At 40.4% G+C, this 24,107-nt stretch overlaps 1 protein-coding gene across 2 annotated transcripts; it reads left to right on the forward strand.

The window, feature by feature from the left end:
• Window positions 1-3,732: 3,732 nt before the first annotated feature.
• On the forward strand, window positions 3,733-23,902 carry crb3a (crumbs homolog 3a). 2 transcript variants are annotated; one of them, XM_034189779.1, is made up of 5 exons: window positions 3,733-4,028; window positions 4,263-4,341; window positions 12,126-12,281; window positions 23,390-23,436; window positions 23,533-23,902. In XM_034189779.1, exons 3-5 carry the CDS (start codon window positions 12,194-12,196, stop codon window positions 23,740-23,742), a joined length of 345 nt encoding a protein of 114 aa, XP_034045670.1. In that variant the 5' UTR covers window positions 3,733-4,028; window positions 4,263-4,341; window positions 12,126-12,193; the 3' UTR covers window positions 23,743-23,902. The 2 variants fall into 2 exon arrangements, with proteins under 2 accessions (XP_034045670.1, XP_034045671.1); XM_034189780.1 differs by having other exon boundaries at window positions 3,733-4,015.
• Window positions 23,903-24,107: the final 205 nt, after the last annotated feature.

Below are 24,107 nucleotides of genomic sequence, written 5' to 3' on the forward strand. Positions count from 1 at the left end.
ATCAGCTTTTTCTCTTTTTTATTTTAACTGCAGTACACGTAACCGACAAACAATCTTATAATGAGCAATAATCACGGGGACTTTATAAACATTTAGCAAAGATCAAGCGTGTTTCTGCTCTAAATGCTTTGGACCAAATTGTGTGATTTACAATCCTGTAATGATTTGCTACAAAACTTGTTGCTATTAGCGACATTTACTATGTTAAAAAAAACACCTCATAAAGATATTAATTTTGTGACCCTCTCTTATTTTATGTCTCACCACATTTAAAGATTGTGGAGATTTTCAGTTTTACCTCACTCCTATTATTATGCAGTAAATTATGTTGACCAGCAGGTGTCCCCAATGGACACTTGAAGCTCTCACCGTCTATCAACACATTTTAGCTGGAAAGCTTCATCGTTTAAACAAAGCTTCATCTCCGTTTGACTAAATTGGTACCAGCATAGATGTACACAAAAAAAAGCATAGATTAAAAAAAAAAAAATTACAACGGTCAAATATGTTTAAAATACCCGAACACGTTTCAAAAAGAGATTATAAATAATAATTTTTCCATATTGATTAGTATACCCACTAAACATTAAGATAAACTTTATTCTACCTAAAAGGGGAATTTGGTGTCACGGCATCGTAAAAAATCTGTTATGTATTATCAAATACATGCAAGACTTAAGTATAAGTGCATTTTTATTATTGTTATTGCATCATTTATTTTAGCGTAAAACAAAAACCAATATCAGTATCATTAAAATTGTATTTCTGTTAAAAAAGACCCCATAGAAGAGAAGCACCACACTGTTTTCATACAGTCAGCAGCAATTTAACAAAAGAAAAATTAGTTTTGTGCTGGCTCTATCTAGCCAGCTAGCTAGCTAGCTATCATCTAACCGTGTTTAGTATAACGTCTTGAAATATGTCACAAATCATGGAAGAGGTATTTTATTATGAAATTGATAGAATTATGAAGCTGAAACCTGGACATTCTAATTCTGATATATTTAAAGTTTATTTTGCATTTCTTGAAGAAATGCGGATATTTTGATTTCAATTGTAGCCTAAAGTCATATGTAATAGATGTTAATACTCAATAAGTGTTGTATAAATCTGTTGAGTTGTTTGGGTTTACATGGTCCACGGATTCCACCCCCAACACACACACACACACACACACACACACACACACACACACACACACACACACACACACACACACCGAGAGAGAGAGAGAGAGAGAGAGAGAGAGAGAGAGAGAGAGAGAGAGAGAGAGAGAGAGAGAGAGAGAGAGCGTCTGACCGTTCAAATATGGCGGCGCTGTTGACGCGTCTGGTCTGAGCGTGACGCCATGACGCATCTAGTGTTAATATCACATATCTTTATAATACGTTGCCTTCCCGCCCATAGACATCGTTCCCGTCTCTTTAAGACAATGCCGCGAACTGCACGCGTATGAAGGAGGAGCGTGTAGAATAGAAAGGTATCTCTCTCTCTCTCTCTCTCTCTCTCTCTCTCTCTCTCTCTCTCTCTCTCTCTCTCTCTCTCTCTCTCTCTCTCCTTCTAGCAGTATAGCGACACTACTACTACTACTACGAATCATCCATCCATCCATTTTCTATACCCGCTCAATTAGGGGTCACGGGGTGGAGCCTATCCCACCAGTAAAATAAAAATAAACAAATAAATAAATAAATAATAATAACAACAATATATAAAATTACAAAATGAAAAGAAAATTGTACAAATCAAATTGGTTACAACGGTCATATAACAGTACACAATCATACAGAAGTATTTAAAAATGTTTATTATGCCACTTTTATGTTTCAAAACTCATAAAACAAGTATCACATTTTTATTGACCACATTATAACGTAGCCCAGAACGCTTTGATGGTATTACAGTTATTGAAAAGCAATTATTGATGAACATCGCTTTTTTTTTTTTGTACATAAATTATCTAAATTATAGCCTGTTCTCACTTTGCTATCAGGGCAAATATGAAATTATTAAAACATGTGTTACATGCAGCAGTAATGCCAACACATTAAACTTCATGTCAACAAATTTTATTTCAGAATTAAACCTGCACATTTTTGTAAACATAAAATGAATTATAATATTTCTGATTACATTTGTGGAAATAAGTTTATGGCCAGTATTTTGGATTGTCACAGTGGTTGCCACAAAACATCCATTTTGCCAAACCGGCTTCTAATCACTCTAGAAACTTGATGAAATATGCCCATGTGAGGTTTTTCACGGACAAGGTATCTCGAGTTTGGGACAACAGAAAGCCAACAATGAAAGTATTTGTAATCTAAGTCTTTAGATTTAGCAACAGACGCACGGTTTCTAATCAACAGATTTGTTTTCCTTGTACAAAAATTCCTGGCATGAATGAAAATAGAGAAGAATTGACACTGTGTGTGACAGGAAGTGCTTGTTATAATTTTTGATATTACATTACATGTAAATAAATATGTTTGCATTTATTTATTTATTTTATTTTTTTTTAAATTGAAGTGGTAGAGCTGTTTGGTTAAAAAAAAATCCAGTGAAATAGCCCAAGACTTAAAGGTGCAGACCTGTTTGATTTTTTTGTTACCATTTCATACATTACTTAGATCAGGGTAATTTCAATATGCAAAAAATAATTATGAGAGTTTGAACGTGTTTAACCTTTCAAATGATCAGCTCAGCCATTTAGACCAGCCAACTACTACATTCTATTGAAAAATGTGAGGATGTAATGGATTAACATGAAAACAAAACTATATTTAAAGCTACAGTATGTACAACTCAGTGCCATCTAGTGGTGATGCTGCAGATTGCATTATCCCGTCACAGTAACGGTTTAATTTCCCATTTGCTTCTTTGGTGACTGGGATTCATGCTCCCTTACATTTTCTTGTGATAAACTGTCTATTTGAGCCTTTATTTCACAAAAATAAGGATGCTTGAACTTGTGATCCTGCACTAGCAGTCAGTAGATGGATTACAGAAAAACAACCATTGATTCCTTTTATTTTTTTTCTTCAGTCTTCTGGCTGCACCGCAGAATGCAAAAGGCAGAGTAAGTATGTCCCTTTTGGGCTACTGTATCAAAATGGTAGTATAACATGGTGGCTTCTATGTAGTGCAGCAGATATCTGAAAAAAAATCTTTCAAATGCTGATGCAAGCACCAAATGTGTTACAAATACACCTTAGACATTACCCTTTTGAAAAGGCAGGGTGTCCACTTGAATTTTCAATAGGCAGCCAGATAGGGGTCAATTTAAGAATTACACAGGGATCAAAATTTAAAAATGCTCAAATCATATTAAGAGCAATACCACATTATTTGTCTGATCATGACAGATGGTACAAACTATTGCAAGATGACAGAATTTTTCCATAATTCTTCCGGTATGTCTCCTTTAATCATTGTGTTTTGCCATCATTCACAACTATTTATTCTGAGTGGAAATGTGTTAAAATAATAAATCCTTTTCAACATGTCAGAGCTCTGACACTGTCCAGATTTGACCACCACAGATTAGGCGAGAACAGCCGAGATCTTTGCCCCTATGCGTCTGAGGAAGGGGGCCGGGGGGATTAGATGAAGATTACAGCCCACGAGTTCAACTGGGTGCAGAATTCGCCCTAAAATATCTCAGGAATGCTAATACCCTCTCTCATGTTGGGGAAACCTGATGGGGGCGCTATTTCATGCTACCTCCACAATCATACAGGTTGCTAGGAGAAGAGCTGACAGCGGCGTATTGAAGCGGCTCAGAGCAAGTGCGCAACTTGGCACATCGAAACCACATTTTCATTCAAGAAATCGGTGGTAGATCGGGACTTTATACCAAAGTTTATTTTAGCACGACGTTTTTAAAGATCCCATACAATCTTGTTTTGTAGTCACGGCGGGGGTCGGGTGGTGTTCTGCTCCACCAAACTGCTGCGTTTTTCTTCCATTCCGCTGCGTAAAAGCGCAGTACAAAGGAGGATCTGTCTGCGCGCTGCAGGTAGATATCTCAGGTAATGTAACACGAAACTGGACCATGTGACCAGATCTGAAGAGGAAACGACGGGGGGGGGAGAGAAGCTGTTTTACATTGACCACAGCCCGGTTTCAGTTCAGGATGCAGTCCTGTTCGAAAGGATCAGTTTGAGTGGAGCGAACTTTTACTGCGTTACCTGTTGGATTAAAGGCGCGGGATCGTTTTTATTTATTTATTTATTTATTTATTTATTTATTTATTTTTTGACAAGGTGAGGCGGAAGCAGTATGGTTCACATGAAGAGGAGGAATTAACCTGTTCCGATCGGCCAAAACGTACCAGCTCGAAAGGTATGTATGCTTTCATGTTTTGATATATGGCGCCATCGGAACGAGAAGTACACCACTTTGTGAGCCTTTCTTTTTGGGAATACTGGCTGATTATCCTCTGTTAGCAAGTTTAGTATTGATTCAACACCGCAGGCATAATGTACCTGTTTTTAGCTGACTGCAAAGCTCTCTAAATGAAGGGCACCATAGGGTTGAAGCTGTGCGTAAGGTTTTCTCTCTCTTCTTTTTTCTTTTTTACAAGATATTTTGACTTCATCATGAAATCAGTTGATTAAAATGATTTTACTGATCACTATGAGTTTTTGATCAAATCTTTAGCTGCATTGTTAGCAGAAATATAATGGTAAACATGTTTTTTTAGACAGTTTCGCTTGACATTAACCTTGACCTTTAAACAATCTGCTCCAAAGATTAATCATATGAAAATAAATGGCACTAACCCAACCCATTCCCACCAAATTTGGTAAAAATTGGTCCTGTGATTTTGTGGTAAACGTGTTTCTGAGCTGTGTTTCTCTTGAACTTGAACTTTGACCAATCTGTTCCAAACGTTAATTGTCTGGAGACATAGTAAGTCCCTTCGGCTGCTCCCTTGTTTGCACTCGGGGTCGCCACAGCAAATATGAGGTGAAGCTGCATGTTGAATTGGCACAAGTTTTACACCGGATGCCCTTCCTGACACAGTTCCACATTACATAAAAATGTGGCAGGGGTGAGGTTTGAACTGTGAACTTTCTGCACTGAAACCAAGCAGACTAAACTACCATATATCATCTGGAGACACAAACCCAAGTAATATTCCGTACAAATTTGGTAAAAACCTGCTCAGCTGTTTTTTTATTAGCGTTCTCTCTCTCTCTCTCTCACACACACACAGAGGCAATCACAGTATCCTTCTCAACATGCCCGCAGGATCAAATTGAAGTATTATCATTGCTTATTCAAATAATGTCAACCACTCCCAGAAAATATTGTTTAAATGCTATTAATCTGAATAACGTTTCCCATTTGAACAAACAAGTTTTGTGGAACTGGTAAATATAATTCGATTAAAGCATTACAGTTTTTGTCGATTGCTTACACACATTTTGCAAAATTTGGCTCACTGTGTGAAAACTCTACACACAAGCAAGATAAGACACAACACTGTCAAAATGAAACCCTACAGTCAAATCCTAACAATCTCTTCTAAAAATGTCATTTTAGCAACAAAATGATACACACATGCAGCATTTGGAAACACTTTCAAATCAACAGCAACACATTGATGTGTTTTATACAAAACACTGAAGTCTAAATATTTTTATTTACTTTTTCTCAAAAAGTTAAAGAATTTGGCAACAAAAATATTCTTTCCCCGTTTTTGGTTTGTTTTGTTTTTTACAAAGAAATGGAAATTTCTTACAAAAACCTAAAGAACGATAGAGTACTGTACAGTTCAAATTCAAAACACAAATGAAAACAATTAAAACAAGTGTTTGCAGTACTGTAGTTTACATACATAGTATGGTAAAATCACTTGACAGTACTACCCACTGTGTGGTGGCTGATGTTTGGGTGGACCCTTTGCCCAGCTTCCCCCACTGTGAGGCTGTGGTTGATCACATGGTCCACCAAAGTTGCTCAAATTTCAACTGAAACATTTCTCCTTCTTGCTCTTCCTTGTCTTTGTCCTTGTCCACATATCTGTCTTTGTCTTTGTCTTCCTTCTGCCTCTTCCTCTGCGTCTTACTGCCTCCATGATTGCAGATTTCACCAAATGTCTTACCTGAGCTCTAGTTGTAGTACCAAAAGTCAGACTAATTGGTGGTGAGCTTTCTGTGTGACTGTTTTCAGATGTGTGCATTGCATAAGTACGAGGTCTATTAGAAAAGTATCTGACCTTATTATTTTTTTCAAAAACCATATGGATTTGAATCACGTGTGATTGCGTCAGACAAGCTTGAACCCTCGTGCGCATGCGTGAGTTTTTCCACGCCTGTTGGTTGCGTCATTCGCCTGTGAGCAGGCTTTGAGTGAGGAGTGGTCCAGCCCCCTCGGCGGATTTTCATTGTCAGGAAATGGCGGAATAATTTGGGCTTTTTTTCCATCAGAATTTTTTCAGAAACTGTTAGAGACTGGCAGCTGGAAACCATTCGAAAAATTTATCTGGTTTTCGGTGAAAATTTTACAGGCTTCACAGAGAATAAGGAGTGTTACTACAGCTTTAAGGACGGCTTTAAGGACGCTCGGCGCGCCGCACTCCGTGCCACCATCGCGAGCCACAAACCACCGGATCATTTCTAAACGGATGGCTCTGTGGATCCGAGACCGTCATGTGCAATTTCTCTGGTTATCACAAGAGCTGGACATCAGTCATTTTCCGGCAGATTTCACTTTTAACAAGAGATTTTGTCATGGAAAGCCGAGCAGAGGCTTCGCGCGTCACGACCAATTTGCTGATGGAGTGAGACAAAGGAACACCTCCGTTTTGGTCTCACAGGACGGCTTTGAGATGGCATTCAGACAGCTGTCGGTGGTTTTTCCATCGAGTGATTATCCGAGAAATTGTGGATGTGCCTGGACATGCCAGAACATATCCCGTGAGGCTTCATCACGGCGTTGCTGTGCGCCATGCAGCACAGCTGCGACGCACGGAATTCCTCCGCACGTCTGTCTCAATGTGCCGAAAAAGTGCTGATGTCCACGTCTTTTCAAAATTCCTGTGCTAGTCAGACAACGTCCTGGATAAAACACAACATCCAATTTGGAAATGAATGGCACATTCCACTGTTACAGGAGTTTTTGACATGGAAAGAGGAGCGGAGGCTTCGCGCGTCACAGAGGTTCCGCATGGCGCACAGCAACGCGGTGATGAAGCCTCACGGGACATGTTCTGGCATGTCCAGGCACATCCACAATTTCTCGGATAATCACTCGATGGAAAAACCACCGACAGTTGTCTGAACGCCATCTCCAAGCCGTCCTGTGAGACCAAAACGGAGTTGTTCCTTTGTGTCGCTCCATCAGCAAATCAGTCGTGATGCGCGAAGCCTCCGCTCAGCTTTCCATGACAAAATCTCTTGTTAAAAGTGAAATCTGCCGGAAAATGGTTGATGTCCAGCTCTTGTGATAACCAGAGAAAGTGCACACGACGGTCTCGGATCCACAGAGCCATCCGTTTAGAAATGATCCGGTGGTTTGTGGCTCTCGATGGCGGCACGGAGTGCGGCGCGCCGAACGTCCTTAAAGCCGTCATTAAAGCTGTAGTAACAGTCCTTATTCTCTGTGAAGCCCGTAAAATTTTCACAGAAAGCCAGATAAATTTTTCTAATGGTTTCCAGCTGCCAGTCTCTAACAGTTTCTGAAAAAATTCTGATGGAAAAAAAGCCCATTCCGCCATTTCCTGACAATGAAAATCCGCCGAGGGGCTGGACCACTCCTCACTCAAAGCCTGCTCACAGGTGAATGACGCAACCGACAGGCGTGGAAAAACTCACGTATGCGCACAAGGGTTCAAGCTTGTCTGACGCAATCACACGTACTCAACAAAAATATAAACGCAACACTTTTGGTTTTGCTCCCATTTTGTATGAGATGAACTCAAAGATCTAAATCTTTTTCCACATACACAATATCACCATTTCTCTCAAATATTGTTCACAAACCAGTCTAAATCTGTGATAGTGAGCACTTCTCCTTTGCTGAGATAATCCATCCCACCTCACAGGTGTGCCATATCAAGATGCTGATTAGACACCATGATTAGTGCACAGGGGTGCCTTAGACTGTCCACAATAAAAGGCCACTCTGAAAGGTGCAGTTTTATCACACAGCACAATGCCACAGATGTCGCAAGATTTGAGGGAGCGTGCAGTTGGCATGCTGACAGCAGGAATGTCAACCAGAGCTGTTGCTCATGTATTGAATGTTCATGTCTCTACCATAAGCCGTCTCCAAAGGCGTTTCAGAGGATTTGGCAGTACATCCAACCAGCCTCACAACCGCAGACCACGTGTAACCACACCAGCCCAGGACCTCCACATCCAGCATGTTCACCTCCAAGATCGTCTGAGACCAGCCACTCGGACAGCTGCTGAAACAATCGGTTTGCATAACCAAAGAATTTCTGCACAGACTGTCAGAAACCGTCTCAGGGAAGCTCATCTGCATGCTCGTCGTCCTCATCGGGGTCTCGACCTGACTCCAGTTCGTCGTCGTAACCGACTTGAGTGGGCAAATGCTCACATTCGCTGGCGTTTGGCACGTTGGAGAGGTGTTCTCTTCACAGATGATGCGAAGGAGATGTGTTGCACTGCATGAGGCAAATGGTGGTCACACCAGATACTGACTGGTATCCCCCCCCAATAAAACAAAACTGCACCTTTCAGAGTGGCCTTTTATTGTGGACAGTCTAAGGCACACCTGTGCACTAATCATGGTGTCTAATCAGCATCTTGATATGGCACACCTGTGAGGTGGGATGGATTATCTCAGCAAAGGAGAAGTGCTCACTATCACAGATTTAGACTGGTTTGTGAACAATATTTGAGGGAAATGGTGATATTGTGTATGTGGAAAAAGTTTTAGATCTTTGAGTTCATCTCATACAAAATGGGAGCAAAACCAAAAGTGTTGCGTTTATATTTTTGTTGAGTATAGTTTTTGAAAAAATAAAAAGGTCGGTTTCTTTTCTAATAGACCTCGTATTTCCAATTACCAGATGTGTTTTGTATTTTACTAAAACTGTTTTCCAAATGATAACAAGGTATTTTATAGGTATTTTTTAGGTGAGACATCGGCATCAATTTGACCAGTTAACACTCAGCCTCGGCTCATGTGTCATACATCACACTGACAAAGTGAGGAACCTTGGGGTAATTTTTGATCCTTCGTTGTCCTTTGGTCTCCATATTAGAAACATTACTAGGACTGCTTTCTTTCACCTGTGAAATATAGCTAAGATTCGTCCCATCCTGTCTATGGCTGATGCTGAGACCCTGATCCATGCGTTCATCTCTTCTAGATTGGACTACTGCAATGTTCTATTTTCTGGTTTACTGCAGTCTAGCATTAGGGCTCTCCAATTGGTTCAGAATGCTGCAGCCAGACTTTTGACACGAAGCAGAAAGTTTGACCACATTACACCCATTTTGGCATCTCTTCACTGGCTTCCTATCCCAGTGAGATCAGATTTTAAGGTTCTGCTACTAACCTATAAAATTATTCATGGACTGGCACCTCCCTACCTAGCTGACCTAATTAAACCGTACGTACCGACCCGGGCTTTATGTTCTCAGGGTGTAGGACTACTTTGTGTCCCTAAGGTGAATAAGAAGTCTGCGGGTCACAGAGCTTTCTCTTATCGTGCCCCTGTTCTGTGGAATGATCTCCCTGCGTCAATAAAACAGTCAGATTCTGTGGAGACTTTCAAGTCCAGACTTAAGACGCACTTATTTTCCCTTTCATATGGCTAGCATAGTGGTGCAGTTTTGTTTTATGCTTTTTACTCTTTTAATTCATGTTATTAGTAATTGGAGCGGGCCGCGGCCTCAACTTCACCTAAATTCTGGGTCTTTTAGTGAAGCTTAGGGCTAGTGGCCGGTGATCACCTTAGTATTTCTTCTGTTTTTCTTGTTGATTAATGCTGGCAAATTATACAGTATTTTTTTGTCTTTCTGATGCCTGATTCTGTTTTTTCTCTGTTTAAGGTGCAGCTCCATCCAGAGATGGGAGTTGTGTTTGTGTTGGCGAGCCTCCTGTCCTGTGCACCAACAGCAATTCTTGTATATTCGTCCGTGAATTGTTCTGTGAATTATTTCTGTAATTTATGTTTGTAGCATGGCCCAAGCAGAGGGTCACCCCTTTGAGTCTGGTCTGCTTGAGGGTTCTTCCTCAGAGGGAGTTTTTCCTTACCACTGTTGCTCTGGGGGTTGGTAAGGTTAGACCTTACCTGTGTGAAGCGCCTTGAGGCAACTCTGTTGTGATTTGGCACTATATAAAGGAAATAAATTGAAATTAAAATTATTTTATCTTTGAGTTCAGTGTCTACTGTAGGAAACTGTGTGTAATGTTCTGCATCAACTATGTTGAAGAATTGCAAGCAAAGTGCAAAGCAGAAAATGTGTTTTAAGGTATTGTCACCAAGGTTGGGTAGGATTACTTTGAAATGTAATCCAAAACTAATCAGATTACAAGTAATGGAAATGTATGTACATACATACATGTAATCCACATGTATTCTTTCAAAGTAATCCTACCCAACCCTGATTGTCACATTGTGTTTTAGCTATTGATACAAGACATTTTGGATTTGAAGTGTTAGTTTAAGCATTCGCTTTTTGGGTGTAAGCAGTTGGCAAAAACTATAATACATTCAAAACAGTGCAGCTAGAATTCTGATGAGAGTACGTAAACAGGAGCACATTAGACTTGTACTCCATAACCTCCATTGGCATCCCATCACCTACAGAATCCATTTTAAGATTGCTCTCATCACCCACCAATGCATCCATGGCAATGCCCCCACAAAGACCTCCTCACTCCCCACACATCCTTTTGTTCACTCTGTGCATACAACACTAAGCTTCTTCGTCCCCCTCACACCAAACTTCACACCACGGGAGACAGGGCCTTCTGTTCAGCTGCCCCTCATATTTGAAAGTGCCTACCTGACCATCTGAGGGCTCCACAGACTGTTGAAGCTTTTTAAAAAAGCCTCAAGACAAACTTGTTTAGACAGGTCTTAATAATTTGAATCTGTTGCATCTTAGTCTTGTTATTCTATTTTATTTTTTTATTTTGATTTTATTCTATTCTGCTGACTGTTTTTTATCTTTATATTATTTAACCTTGGTTTTATTTTATTTTTTGCTATAGCACTTTAAGATTTTTATTAATGAAAGCTGAATTATAAATGAAAATTATTATTATTATTATTAAAGCTACAGTATGTATGATTTAGGGCCGTTAATTAACAGACATGGGATGTAGCATTCATAACTATCTGTTCATTAGTGTTTCATTACTTGCAGTAACAGATCAATGTCTTTTTATAAGCTTAGAATGAGTCATACATGTCTACATGAGTGGACCCCTCATGGGGGTGCCATGTCACACCACCATTTTGATACAGTAACCCAAAAAAATCTAAATCTGCCTTTTGCCTTTTGTTTCACGGTCGGAAAACTGCAGAAAAAAATTAGTTGATTGGTTGCTTGTGCAGGCTAACAAGTTTGAGAACCCCCATTATTGTGATAAGGAGGATCATAAATATTTCTTGTCACAAGACAAGACGAGGGAGCATGAATCCCCATCTATAAAGATGAGAAAATCTAAAGGGAAACAAAATGACGTGACGGAATACAGCAATATGCAGCCTCACCACTGGATGTCACTAAATCTTACACACTGTTGCTTTAAGTAAATATTTCATTTTTTTATTGTATGACAAAACCTAAAAGAGTTAACCCCTTAACGCCTATTGTCGCATATATGCTACAATATTTGACTCAAATATGCAACATACCAAATTGACCAGTATGCCTGTCGTTGCAAATTTGCAACATACCAGTATTATTAGTATAACATTATAACATACATTATTATCAAAATACCAAAATTACTATTTATTTTTTGTGCAAAAGTGAAATTAATAATCTCAACATTATTTACCATCTACTTAAAGGCAAAAACACACACAAAACATTTTTTTTATATACAGCTATATAAATTCAGGCATTAAGGGGTTAAGGTTACTAAAATGGTCTCCAAAATGTTGATATGATGGTGGTTGTGTCTTGTAGACGCCCAAAACGGATCCAAGGTGATGCCCTCTGTGCACGCGCTTGACTCCTATTGGTTGTGGGTATAGATGGCAGCGCCTCCGGATGTGCTGGCCGTGCCTAGTGTTGTGGTCAGGAGTGTTTTGCTGCTGGTGCTGGGCGGTAATCCCATCAGCGGTGAGTTGGTCAACATCTCGTCATCCTCACACCAACTCCCACACTCCTCCCGTCCACGCAAACACACACCTCAGACACACAGCGGTTCAAAAATACATCTCAAAACATACATGACTATGCTTAAGAATCACACTCTGAGGAAGCTGCCACTGGCCCTTGTGGACCTTATTTCCAAAATTGTTAAATTCCGTTTAATAACACACTGTAGCAAAGTAGTGTGAAACCCACATCCTTGAATTTGATGCCTTCTTACTGCTTTTTGCGTATGAGCCCCTCCCCTTTGTTCTTTTGCTGTCAGGTTGTACTTTCGTCCTTGCTGAGTCCACTGTTTGCCGTGGTGAATGATTGACTCAGAAAATGCAAGGAGAGGTTTTAAGCTCCCCAAAACTTCAACATAGGTGGAGTCCAAGTGGTTTTTGCATTTGATAATAAACATGTAAGCAAACAAAACTGTAGCTAGGACAGTTTTTGCTTCAAACAAGCACATCTGAAGGACTTTGCTGACTGTACAGTTTCATTCCTGTGTCACCACCTCCTCCTCCTCCTCCTCCTCCTGTCCTGGTCAAGTAGTTACTGTGTAGTTTCATGATGTCACAGAGTAATCACACGGGCGCTCAGGGATGAAATGTCAAAAATCAGCTTTGGGCCAGCAGGATTCAGATAAACTTTGTTGCCTCATTACATGAGACTGACAGTACCATTTGCTGCTTGGGTGGTTCATTTTTTCAAAATAGTGTAAAGTTGTGCAAAAAAAAAAAAAAATCCTTTTTAAAAATTTGTCATTTACAGTTAATGTGTTTCATGTTTGGTTTCCTCAAACAGCCCAGTCTCACCTTTTTTTTTTTTTGCCCTCCCATCATGAAATGAGTAAAATTTTAATGACGGGTTTTTTTTAAACTCACTATTACTAACCCTACTCCTACCCCAACCCTAACCTTAACTATAACCTAATCCTCCTCCCTTCCCCCCACCCTAACCATAACCACCTGACCCCCCCCCCCCGCTTCACTTTTTTGTCACGATATCAAAAACCAATAGATTAATGTATATTTCGTGCTGCTGAATCACGACTTGCCGTGAGACCAGGTTGCCTCAAATGCACACAGTTGCGTTATGTGACTGTATATGTATTTCAATCAATTCAATCAATTTTTTTTTTTATATAGCGCCAAATCACAACAAACAGTTGCCCCAAGGCGCTTTATATTGTAAGGCAAGGCCATACAATAATGATGTAAAACCCCAACGGTCAAAACGACCCCCTGTGAGCAAGCACTTGGCTACAGTGGGAAGGAAAAACTCCCTTTTAACAGGAAGAAACCTCCAGCAGAACCAGGCTCAGGGAGGGGCAGTCTTCTGCTGGGACTGGTTGGGGCTGAGGGAGAGAACCAGGAAAAAGACATGCTGTGGAGGGGAGCAGAGATCGATCACTAATGATTAAATGCAGAGTGGTGCATACAGAGCAAAAAGAGAAAGAAACAGTGCATCATGGGAACCCCCCAGCAGTCTACGTCTATAGCAGCATAACTAAGGGATGGTTCAGGGTCACCTGATCCAGCCCTAACTATAAGCTTTAGCAAAAAGGAAAGTTTTAAGCCTAATCTTAAAAGTAGAGAGGGTGTCTGTCTCCCTGATCTGAATTGGGAGCTGGTTCCACAGGAGAGGAGCCTGAAAGCTGAAGGCTCTGCCTCCCATTCTACTCTTACAAACCCTAGGAACTACAAGTAAGCCTGCAGTCTGAGAGCGAAGCGCTCTATTGGGGTGATATGGTACTACGAGGTCCCTAAGATAAGATGGGACCTGATTATTCAAAACCTTATAAGTAAGAAGAAGAATTTTAAATTCTATTCTAGAATTAACAGGAAGCCAATGAAGAGAGGCCAATATGGGTGAGATATGCTCTCTCCTTCTAGTCCCCGTCAGCACTCTAGCTGCAGCATTTTGAATTAACTGAAGGCTTTTTAGGGAACTTTTAGGACAACCTGATAATAATGAATTACAATAGTCCAGCCTAGAGGAAATAAATGCATGAATTAGTTTTTCAGCATCACTCTGAGACAAGACCTTTCTGATTTTAGAGATATTGCGTAAATGCAAAAAAGCAGTCCTACATATTTGTTTAATATGCGCTTTGAATGACATATCCTGATCAAAAATGACTCCAAGATTTCTCACAGTATTACTAGAGGTCAGGGTAATGCCATCCAGAGTAAGGATCTGGTTAGACACCATGTTTCTAAGATTTGTGGGGCCAAGTACAATAACTTCAGTTTTATCTGAGTTTAAAAGCAGGAAATTAGAGGTCATCCATGTCTTTATGTCTGTAAGACAATCCTGCAGTTTAGCTAATTGGTGTGTGTCGTCTGGCTTCATGGATAGATAAAGCTGGGTATCATCTGCGTAACAATGAAAATTTAAGCAATACCGTCTAATAATACTGCCTAAGGGAAGCATATATAAAGTGAATAAAATTGGTCCTAGCACAGAACCTTGTGGAACTCCATAATTAACTTTAGTCTGTGAAGAAGATTCCCCATTTACATGAACAAATTGTAATCTATTAGACAAATATGATTCAAACCACCGCAGCGCAGTGCCTTTAATACCTATGGCATGCTCTAATCTCTGTAATAAAATTTTATGGTCAACAGTATCAAAAGCAGCACTGAGGTCTAACAGAACAAGCACAGAGATGAGTCCACTGTCCGAGACCATAAGAAGATCATTTGTAACCTTCACTAATGCTGTTTCTGTGCTATGATGAATTCTAAAACCTGACTGAAACTCTTCAAATAGACCATTCCTCTGCAGATGATCAGTTAGCTGTTTTACAACTACCCTTTCAAGAATTTTTGAGAGAAAAGGAAGGTTGGAGATTGGCCTATAATTAGCTAAGATAGCTGGGTCAAGTGATGGCTTTTTAAGTAATGGTTTAATTACTGCCACCTTAAAAGCCTGTGGTACATAGCCAACTAACAAAGATAGATTGATCATATTTAAGATCGAAGCATTAAATAATGGTAGGGCTTCCTTGAGCAGCCTGGTAGGAATGGGGTCTAATAAACATGTTGATGGTTTGGATGAAGTAACTAATGAAAATAACTCAGACAGAACAATCGGAGAGAAAGAGTCTAACCAAATACCGGCATCACTGAAAGCAGCCAAAGATAACGATACGTCTTTGGGATGGTTATGAGTAATTTTTTCTCTAATAGTTAAAATTTTGTTAGCAAAGAAAGTCATGAACTCATTACTAGTTAAAGTTAATGGAATACTCAGCTCAATAGAGCTCTGACTCTTTGTCAGCCTGGCTACAGTGCTGAAAAGAAACCTGGGGTTGTTCTTATTTTCTTCAATTAGTGATGAGTAGAAAGATGTCCTAGCTTTACGGAGGGCTTTTTTATAGAGCAACAGACTCTTTTTCCAGGCTAAGTGAAGATCTTCTAAATTAGTGAGACGCCATTTCCTCTCCAACTTACGGGTTATCTGCTTTAAGCTACGAGTTTGAGAGTTATACCATGGAGTCAGACACTTCTGATTTAAAGCTCTCTTTTTCAGAGGAGCTACAGCATCCAAAGCTGTCTTCAATGAGGATGTAAAACTACTGACGAGATACTCTATCTCCCTTACAGAGTTTAGGTAGCTATTCTGCACTGTGTTGTTATATGGCATTAGAGAACATAAAGAAGGAATCATATCCTTAAACCTAGTTACAGCGCTTTCTGAAAGACTTCTAGTGTAATGAAACTTATTCCCTACTGCTGGGTAGTCCATCAGAGTAAATGTAAATGTTATTAAAAAATGATCAGACAGAAGGGAGTTTTCAGGGAATACTGTTAAGTCTTCTATTTCCATACCATAAGTCAGAACAAGATCTAAGATATGATTAAAGTGGTGGGTGGACTCATTTACTTTTTGAGCAAAGCCAATAGAGTCTAATAATAGATTAAATGCAGTGTTGAGGCTGTCATTCTCAGCATCTGTGTGGATGTTAAAATCGCCCACTATAATTATCTTATCTGAGCTAAGCACTAAGTCAGACAAAAGGTCTGAAAATTCACAGAGAAACTCACAGTAACGACCAGGTGGACGATAGATAATAACAAATAAAACTGGTTTTTGGGACTTCCAATTTGGATGGACAAGACTAAGAGACAAGCTTTCAAATGAATTAAAGCTCTGTCTGGGTTTTTGATTAATTAATAAGCTGGAATGGAAGATTGCTGCTAATCCACCGCCCCGGCCCGTGCTGCGAGCATTCTGACAGTTAGTGTGACTCGGGGGTGTTGACTCATTTAAACTAACATATTCATCCTGCTGTAACCAGGTTTCTGTTAGGCAGAATAAATCAATATGTTGATCAATTATTATATCATTTACCAACAGGGACTTAGAAGAGAGAGACCTAATGTTTAATAGACCACATTTAACTGTTTTAGTCTGTGGTGCAGTTGAAGGTGCTATATTATTTTTTCTTTTTGAATTTTTATGCTTAAATAGATTTTTGCTGGTTATTGGTAGTCTGGGAGCAGGCACCGTCTCTACGGGGATGGGGTAATGAGGGGATGGCAGGGGGAGTGAAGCTGCAGAGAGGGGTGTAAGACTACAACTCTGCTTCCTGGTCCCAACCCTGGATACTCACGGTTTGGAGGATTTAAGAAAATTGGCCAGATTTCTAGAAATGAGAGCTGCTCCATCCAAAGTGGGATGGATGCCGTCTCTCCTAACAAGACCAGGTTTTCCCCAGAAGCTTTGCCAATTATCTATGAAGCCCACCTCATTTTTTGGACACCACTCAGACAGCCAGCAATTCAAGGAGAACATGCGGCTAAACATGTCACTCCCGGTCTGATTGGGGAGGGGCCCAGAGAAAATTACAGAGTCCGACATTGTTTTTGCAAAGTTACACACCGATTTAATGTTAATTTTAGTGACCTCCGATTGGCGTAACCGGGTGTCATTACTGCCGACGTGAATTACAATCTTACCAAATTTACGCTTAGCCTTAACCAGCAGTTTCAAATTTCCTTCAATGTCGCCTGCTCTGGCCCCCGGAAGACAATTGACTATGGTTGCTGGTGTCGCTAACTTCACATTTCTCAAAACAGAGTCGCCAATAACCAGAGTTTGATCCTCGGCGGGTGTGTCGTCGAGTGGGGAAAAACGGTTAGAAATGTGAACGGGTTGGCGGTGTACACGGGGCTTCTGTTTAGGGCTACGCTTCCTCCTCACAGTCACCCAGTCAGCCTGCTTTCCCGGCTGCTCGGGATCTGCCAGGGGGGAACTAACGGCGGCTAAGCTACCTTGGTCCGCACCGACTACAGGGGCCTGGCTAGCTGTAGAATTTTCCACGGTGCGGAGCCGAGTCTCCAATTCGCCCAGCCTGGCCTCCAAAGCTACGAATAAGCTACACTTATTACAAGTACCATTACTGCTAAAGGAGGCCGAGGAATAACTAAACATTTCACACCCAGAGCAGAAAAGTGCGGGAGAGACAGGAGAAGCCGCCATGCTAAATCGGCTAAGAGCTAGTAGCTACGCTAAGCTAGCGGATTCCTAAAAACACGCAAAGTGAATAATGTGTAAATAATTTAGAGGTGATTCAGCAGAAGGAGTGCTTTAGTTAAGGCACGTAAAGATTACACTGGGAAACAAATCGTAATCTAGATAACTAGATCAATCTAACTGCGCAGATTAAACAGCTAACAGATACAGAAAAACACCGCTGTGCTCCGGAACAGGAAGTGATACAATACCGCAGTGAGAGCCAACCACCAGTAGAGGCAAGCAAGCAAGTGCAAGTGTATTTATGTTCTCTAATGCCATATACCAACACAGTGCAGAGTAGCTACCTAAACTCTGTGAGTGAGATAGAGTATCTCGTCAATAGTTTTACATCCTCATTGAAGACAACTTTGGATGCTGTAGCTCCTCTGAAAAAGAGAGCCTTAAATCAGAAGTGCCTGACTCCGTGGTATAACTCACAAACTCGCAGCTTAAAGCAGATAACCCGTAAGTTGGAGAGGAAATGGCATCTCACTAATTTAGAAGATCTTCACTTAGCCTGGAAAAAGAGTCTGTTGCTCTATAAAAAAGCCCTCCGTAAAGCTAGGACATCTTACTACTCATCACTAATTGAAGAAAATAAGAACAACCCCAGGTTTCTTTTCAGCACTGTAGCCAGGCTGACAAAGAGTCAGAGCTCTATTGAGCCGAGTATTCCTTTAACTTTAACTAGTAATGACTTCATGACTTTCTTTGCTAATAAAATTCTAACTATTAGAGAAAAAATTACTCATAGCCATCCCAAAGACATATCGTTATCTTTGGCTGCTTTCAGTGATACCGGTATTTGGTTAGACTCTTTCTCTCCGATTGTTCTGTCTGAGTTATTTTCATTAGTTACTTCCTCCAAACCATCAACATGTCTATTAGACCCCATTCCTACCAGGCTGCTCAAGGAAGACCTACCATTAATTAATGCTTCGATCTTAAATATGATCAATCTTTCTTTATTAGTTGGCTATGTACCACAGGCTTTTAAGGTGGCAGTAATTAAACCATTACTTAAAAAGCCATCACTTGACCCAGCTATCTTAGCTAATTATAGGCCAATCTCCAACCTTGCTTTTCTCTCAAAAATTCTTGAAAGGGTAGTTGTAAAACAGCTAACTGATCATCTGCAGAGGAATGGTCTATTTGAAGAGTTTCAGTCAGGTTTTAGAATCCATCATAGTACAGAAACAGCATTAGTGAAGGTTACAAATGATCTTCTTATGGCCTTAGACAGTGGACTCATCTCTGTGCTTGTTCTGTTAGACCTCAGTGCTGCTTTTGATACTGTTGACCATAAAATTTTATTACAGAGATTAGAGCATGCCATAGGTATTAAAGGCACTGCGCTGCGGTGGTTTGAATCATATTTATCTAATAGATTACAATTTGTTCATGTAAATGGGGAATCTTCTTCACAGACTAAGGTTAATTATGGAGTTCCACAAGGTTCTGTGCTAGGACCAATTTTATTCACTTTATACATGTTTCCCTTAGGCAGTATTATTAGACAGCATTGCTTAAATTTTCATTGTTACGCAGATGATACCCAGCTTTATCTATCCATGAAGCCAGAGGACACACACCAATTAGCTAAACTGCAGGATTGTCTTACAGACATAAAGACATGGATGACCTCTAATTTCCTGCTTTTAAACTGAGATAAAACTGAAGTTATTGTACTTGGCCCCACAAATCTTAGAAACATGGTGTCTAACCAGATCCTTACTCTGGATGGCATTACCCTGACTTCTAGTAATACTGTGAGAAATCTTGGAGTCATTTTTGATCAGGATATGTCATTCAATGCGCATATTAAACAAATATGTAGGACTGCTTTTTTGCATTTGCGCAATATCTCTAAAATTAGAAAGGTCTTGTCTCAGAGTGATGCTGAAAAACTAATTCATGCATTTATTTCCTCTAGGCTGGACTATTGTAATTCATTATTATCAGGTTGTCCTAAAAGTTCCCTGAAAAGCCTTCAGTTAATTCAAAATGCTGCAGCTAGAGTACTGACAGGGACTAGAAGGAGAGAGCATATCTCACCCATATTGGCCTCTCTTCATTGGCTTCCTGTTAATTCTAGAATAGAATTTAAAATTATTCTTCTTACTTATAAGGTTTTGAATAATCAGGCCCCATCTTATCTTAGGGACCTCATAGTACCATATCACCCCAATAGAGCGCTTCGCTCTCAGACTGCAGGCTTACTCGTAGTTCCTAGGGTTTGTAAGAGTAGAATGGGAGGCAGAGCCTTCAGCTTTCAGGCTCCTCTCCTGTGGAACCAGCTCCCAATTCAGATCAGGGAGACAGACACCCTCTCTACTTTTAAGATTAGGCTTAAAACTTTCTTTTTTGCTAAAGCTTATAGTTAGGGCTGGATCAGGTGACCCTGAACCATCCCTTAGTTATGCTGCTATAGACTTAGACTGCTGGGGGGTTCCCATGATGCACTGAGTGTTTCTTTCTCTTTTTGCTCTGTATGCACCACTCTGCATTTAATCATTAGTGATTGATCTCTGCTCTCTTCCACAGCATGTCTTTTTCCTGGTTCTCTCCCTCAGCCCCAACCAGTCCCAGCAGAAGACTGCCCCTCCCTGAGCCTGGTTCTGCTGGAGGTTTCTTCCTGTTAAAAGGGAGTTTTTCCTTCCCACTGTCACCAAGTGCTTGCTCACAGGGGGTTGTTTTGACCGTTGGGGTTTTTCCGTAATTATTGTATGGCCTTGCCTTACAATATAAAGCGCCTTGGGGCAGCTGTTTGTTGTGATTTGGCGCTATATAAATAAAATTGATTTGATTTGATATATGAGAAAACCAGCCCAGTCTCATGTTTTTTCATCCTCCCATAACAAAATGATTAAAATTTTCGTGACAGGGCTTTTTTTTTTAAACTCACTGTTACTAAACCTACTCCTACCCCCAACCCTAACCTTAACCACCCCCGACGCCCCCCCGGCTGCACTTTTAATTACGTGCACCTGTCACAGAATGAATTAGAATAAATTTGTGCTCTCATGTCAAAAATTTTGCACTTTTTGTGACAATATGACGAACCAATAGATTAATATATATTTCGTGCTGCTGAATCACGACATGCCATGAGACTGGATTGGCGAAAACAACTGCAAGTAAGTCCCTTCGACTGCTCCGCTGTTTTCACTCAGGGTTGATTTGACACAAGTTTTACACCGGATGCTCTTCCTGCCGTAACTCCACATTCCATGGAGAAAAGTGGGTTTTGAACCAGGAACCATCTGCACTGAAACCAAGTGCTCTAATCACTTTGGCATCACCCCTGCTATGAGAAAGTGACTGTGATATAAACTAAATTTACAGCGGCATTATCACAGACTATATAATGTATATAATGCCATGGCAGAATGTTCAATGCCATCTAGTGTTGAGGGTTCAAATTGCAACCAAACCAGGTGCTGAACCCTCACCAACCCAGTCTCACTGCAGTCTGTGGCAGCATTATGAAAAGTACATTAATCTATGGATTTGTGACCACGGCACAAAAATGGGGTGCTTTTTGTAATAGGGGCATGAACTATGGGGTGACGGGGGGGGGTGTCTGGAGGGGTTATGGTCAGGGTAGGGTAGACACTTACGCTATGATTATGGTTAGAGTGTGGAGAAGGGGAGGATTATCAATAGCAAAATAAAAAAAAAACGTCATGAAAATTGGGCGCTGTTGGTGATGGGCGCATGAAAAAACATGAGACTGGGCTGGACATAGAGATCCTTGCATGATCCTTGATCCTTACAATAAATTTGACTTCAATTTCATTGTGGAAATGGTGAACCCAAGATATTTCATGTCCAGCCCCCTCCAGTCAGCTTCATTTCATTTGTTAACTTAATATACTCATACATCCACTCCCACATTTAAGGCCTGCAACACATTCCAAGAAAAGTCAGGCTGCTAAAATATTAATATTTACCTCTTTGTAATGTTGCTGTTCCTTCTCACGGCACTTAAAAGGCATTTTGTCATTGAAGATACACCAAGCGATGAAATGTTTCAGGTGCTATTTTGTCCTGTTCTTCCTGCAAACACGTCTTAAGGTGTATGGGGTCGTCGTTGGTACATTTTTTATTTTAAAATTCTTTACACATTCCCTACTGGGGACAGGTCAGGGCTGCAGGTAGGACAGTCCAATAAACACCTCCTCTATTTCTGCACCCAAGCCTTTGTAATGTGCGCAGAACGTGGTTTTACATTGTCTCGTTGAAAAATGCAGAGATGTCCACGGGAAACGATATCGTCTTGAAGGTAGCATATGCTGCTGTAAAATCTCAATGTACTTTTATGCCTTAATGCTGCCATTGCGGAAGAGTAAATTATCTTTGTCAAGGACATGCACACAACCTCCATTCCATGACAGACCCTGGCTTTTGGACTTTTTGCTGATAACAGTCTGGATGGTCCTTTTCATCTTTTGTTTGGAGCACACACCATCCATTTCCTCCAAAAAAAGATCTGGAATACTCATTTGTCTTACAATACACACTGCCACTGTGTGATGGTTCAACCCAGATGCACCCAAGCCCAGATAAAGTGACACTGCTTCTGGACAAGGTTAACATAAGGTTTACTTTTTATACAGTAAAGTTTGAAGTGGCATTTGTGAATGTAATGCTGTATTGTATTGCTTGGCAAAGGTTTCCCCACAGAAATCCCTTACCCATGTGAGTATATCAGCTATTGAAGCATGACAATTCTTGATACATTGCTGTATGAGGGATTGGAGATCACCAGAGCTCAGCCTAGGCTTGAGCTCCTACCCTTTACACGCCTCCAGATTCCTCAAGTCATTTAATGATATTATGCACTATAGAGGGAGTAAAGGTAGCATGATAGTCAAGTGGTTAGTACTTTTATTTCCAGAGCTGAAGGTTCCTGGTTCAAGACTGCCCCTTCACATTCTCTGCCTAATATGGAATCCTATCAGGATGGGCATCTGCTGTAAAACTTGTGCCAAATCAACATGCAAATCCATTTTGGAAAAAGGGAGATGCTAGGTCTAGGGAGATTACTAGACCTGAATTGCCCCTGTTCCAACTTTTTTGTAATGTGTTGCAGGTCTGAAATGGAGGAATGGATGTATATTAACAAATAAAATGAAGTTGAACACAGAAAATATGAAATATCTTGTATTTACACTGTCTACAGATAAACAGAAGCCAGTGTAACTGTGAGGATCCTTTTTTTTTTTTTTTTTTTTTTTTGCATTTTCTGTATTGCCCAGCGATAGACTGGCAACTTTAAGACTGATAGTATGTATATACTATCTATGGTATATTTAATACTGGCAGTTTAGCTGTGTGGGGGTGATTTAAAAAAAAAAAATCCAGATTTGTTTGAATTTTTTTTTTCAGCGTTGACCCAAAATTTTCTGATAATTTGTTCTGCAGTTTTTGAGCAATATTTTTTTTAACAAACCAAACAAAGAAACAAACAGAGATGCAAAAGAAAAAAAAAAAACATTAAATTTGTGGTCATCCACCACAAATATGAGCAATGCCTTTTTTTTTCTCTCTTTTCACAGCAAATTTTACTTCTATTGTAAGCAGCAGGGAGTCAAATAACACCACTGTGAGTGACCATAATTTTATTCTGTCAAGTGAATAATATTCCGTTGTACCCAGTGTAATGAAATGTCTCAGCGTCCTGATGTTTCTACGTCCTCAGGGGTCTGACATAGCAGCTATCGTGGCCCCAACTGTCACCGTGGGTGTCCTGGCAATCGCCTCAGCTGTTCTTGCCTGGCTCTTCTGCGTGGTGAAGAAGAAGAGGCAGACTGAAGGGACGTACAGACCCAGTGCTGAGGAACAGTCGGGGGCCCACAACGCCACAGCACCAGATGTACTAAAGTTACCAAAAGAGGAAAGACTCATATGAGCCTCTGTGCTCCAAGTTCATGCAAAAACCTGTTGGACGTGGACTAAAAATGTGCACAGTAGCATTTCCTGTGACATAAATCTCGGTTGGTGAGATGATCTCTTTGAGGAACTGTAACATGATGCATCTCATCATGGCTTAATTTAGTCCATGAGCCAGTCATCAATATTAACCTAATCAGTCCCACTTAAGGTGATGAAACAATACTTAGAATCCAGCATCAGTGTATCATGGCCTACACAAAAATGTATTACAGCCATCATAGGGTGGCAGCTGTAGCCAGGTAGGGGTCAATGAAGAATTACACAGAGGTCAAAATTGAAAAATGCCCCAATTATGTTGAAAACTATATCACATTATTTGTC

The sequence above is a fragment of the Thalassophryne amazonica genome, chromosome 16 (genome assembly GCF_902500255.1).
Source record: "Thalassophryne amazonica chromosome 16, fThaAma1.1, whole genome shotgun sequence".
NCBI lineage: Eukaryota > Metazoa > Chordata > Actinopteri > Batrachoidiformes > Batrachoididae > Thalassophryne > Thalassophryne amazonica.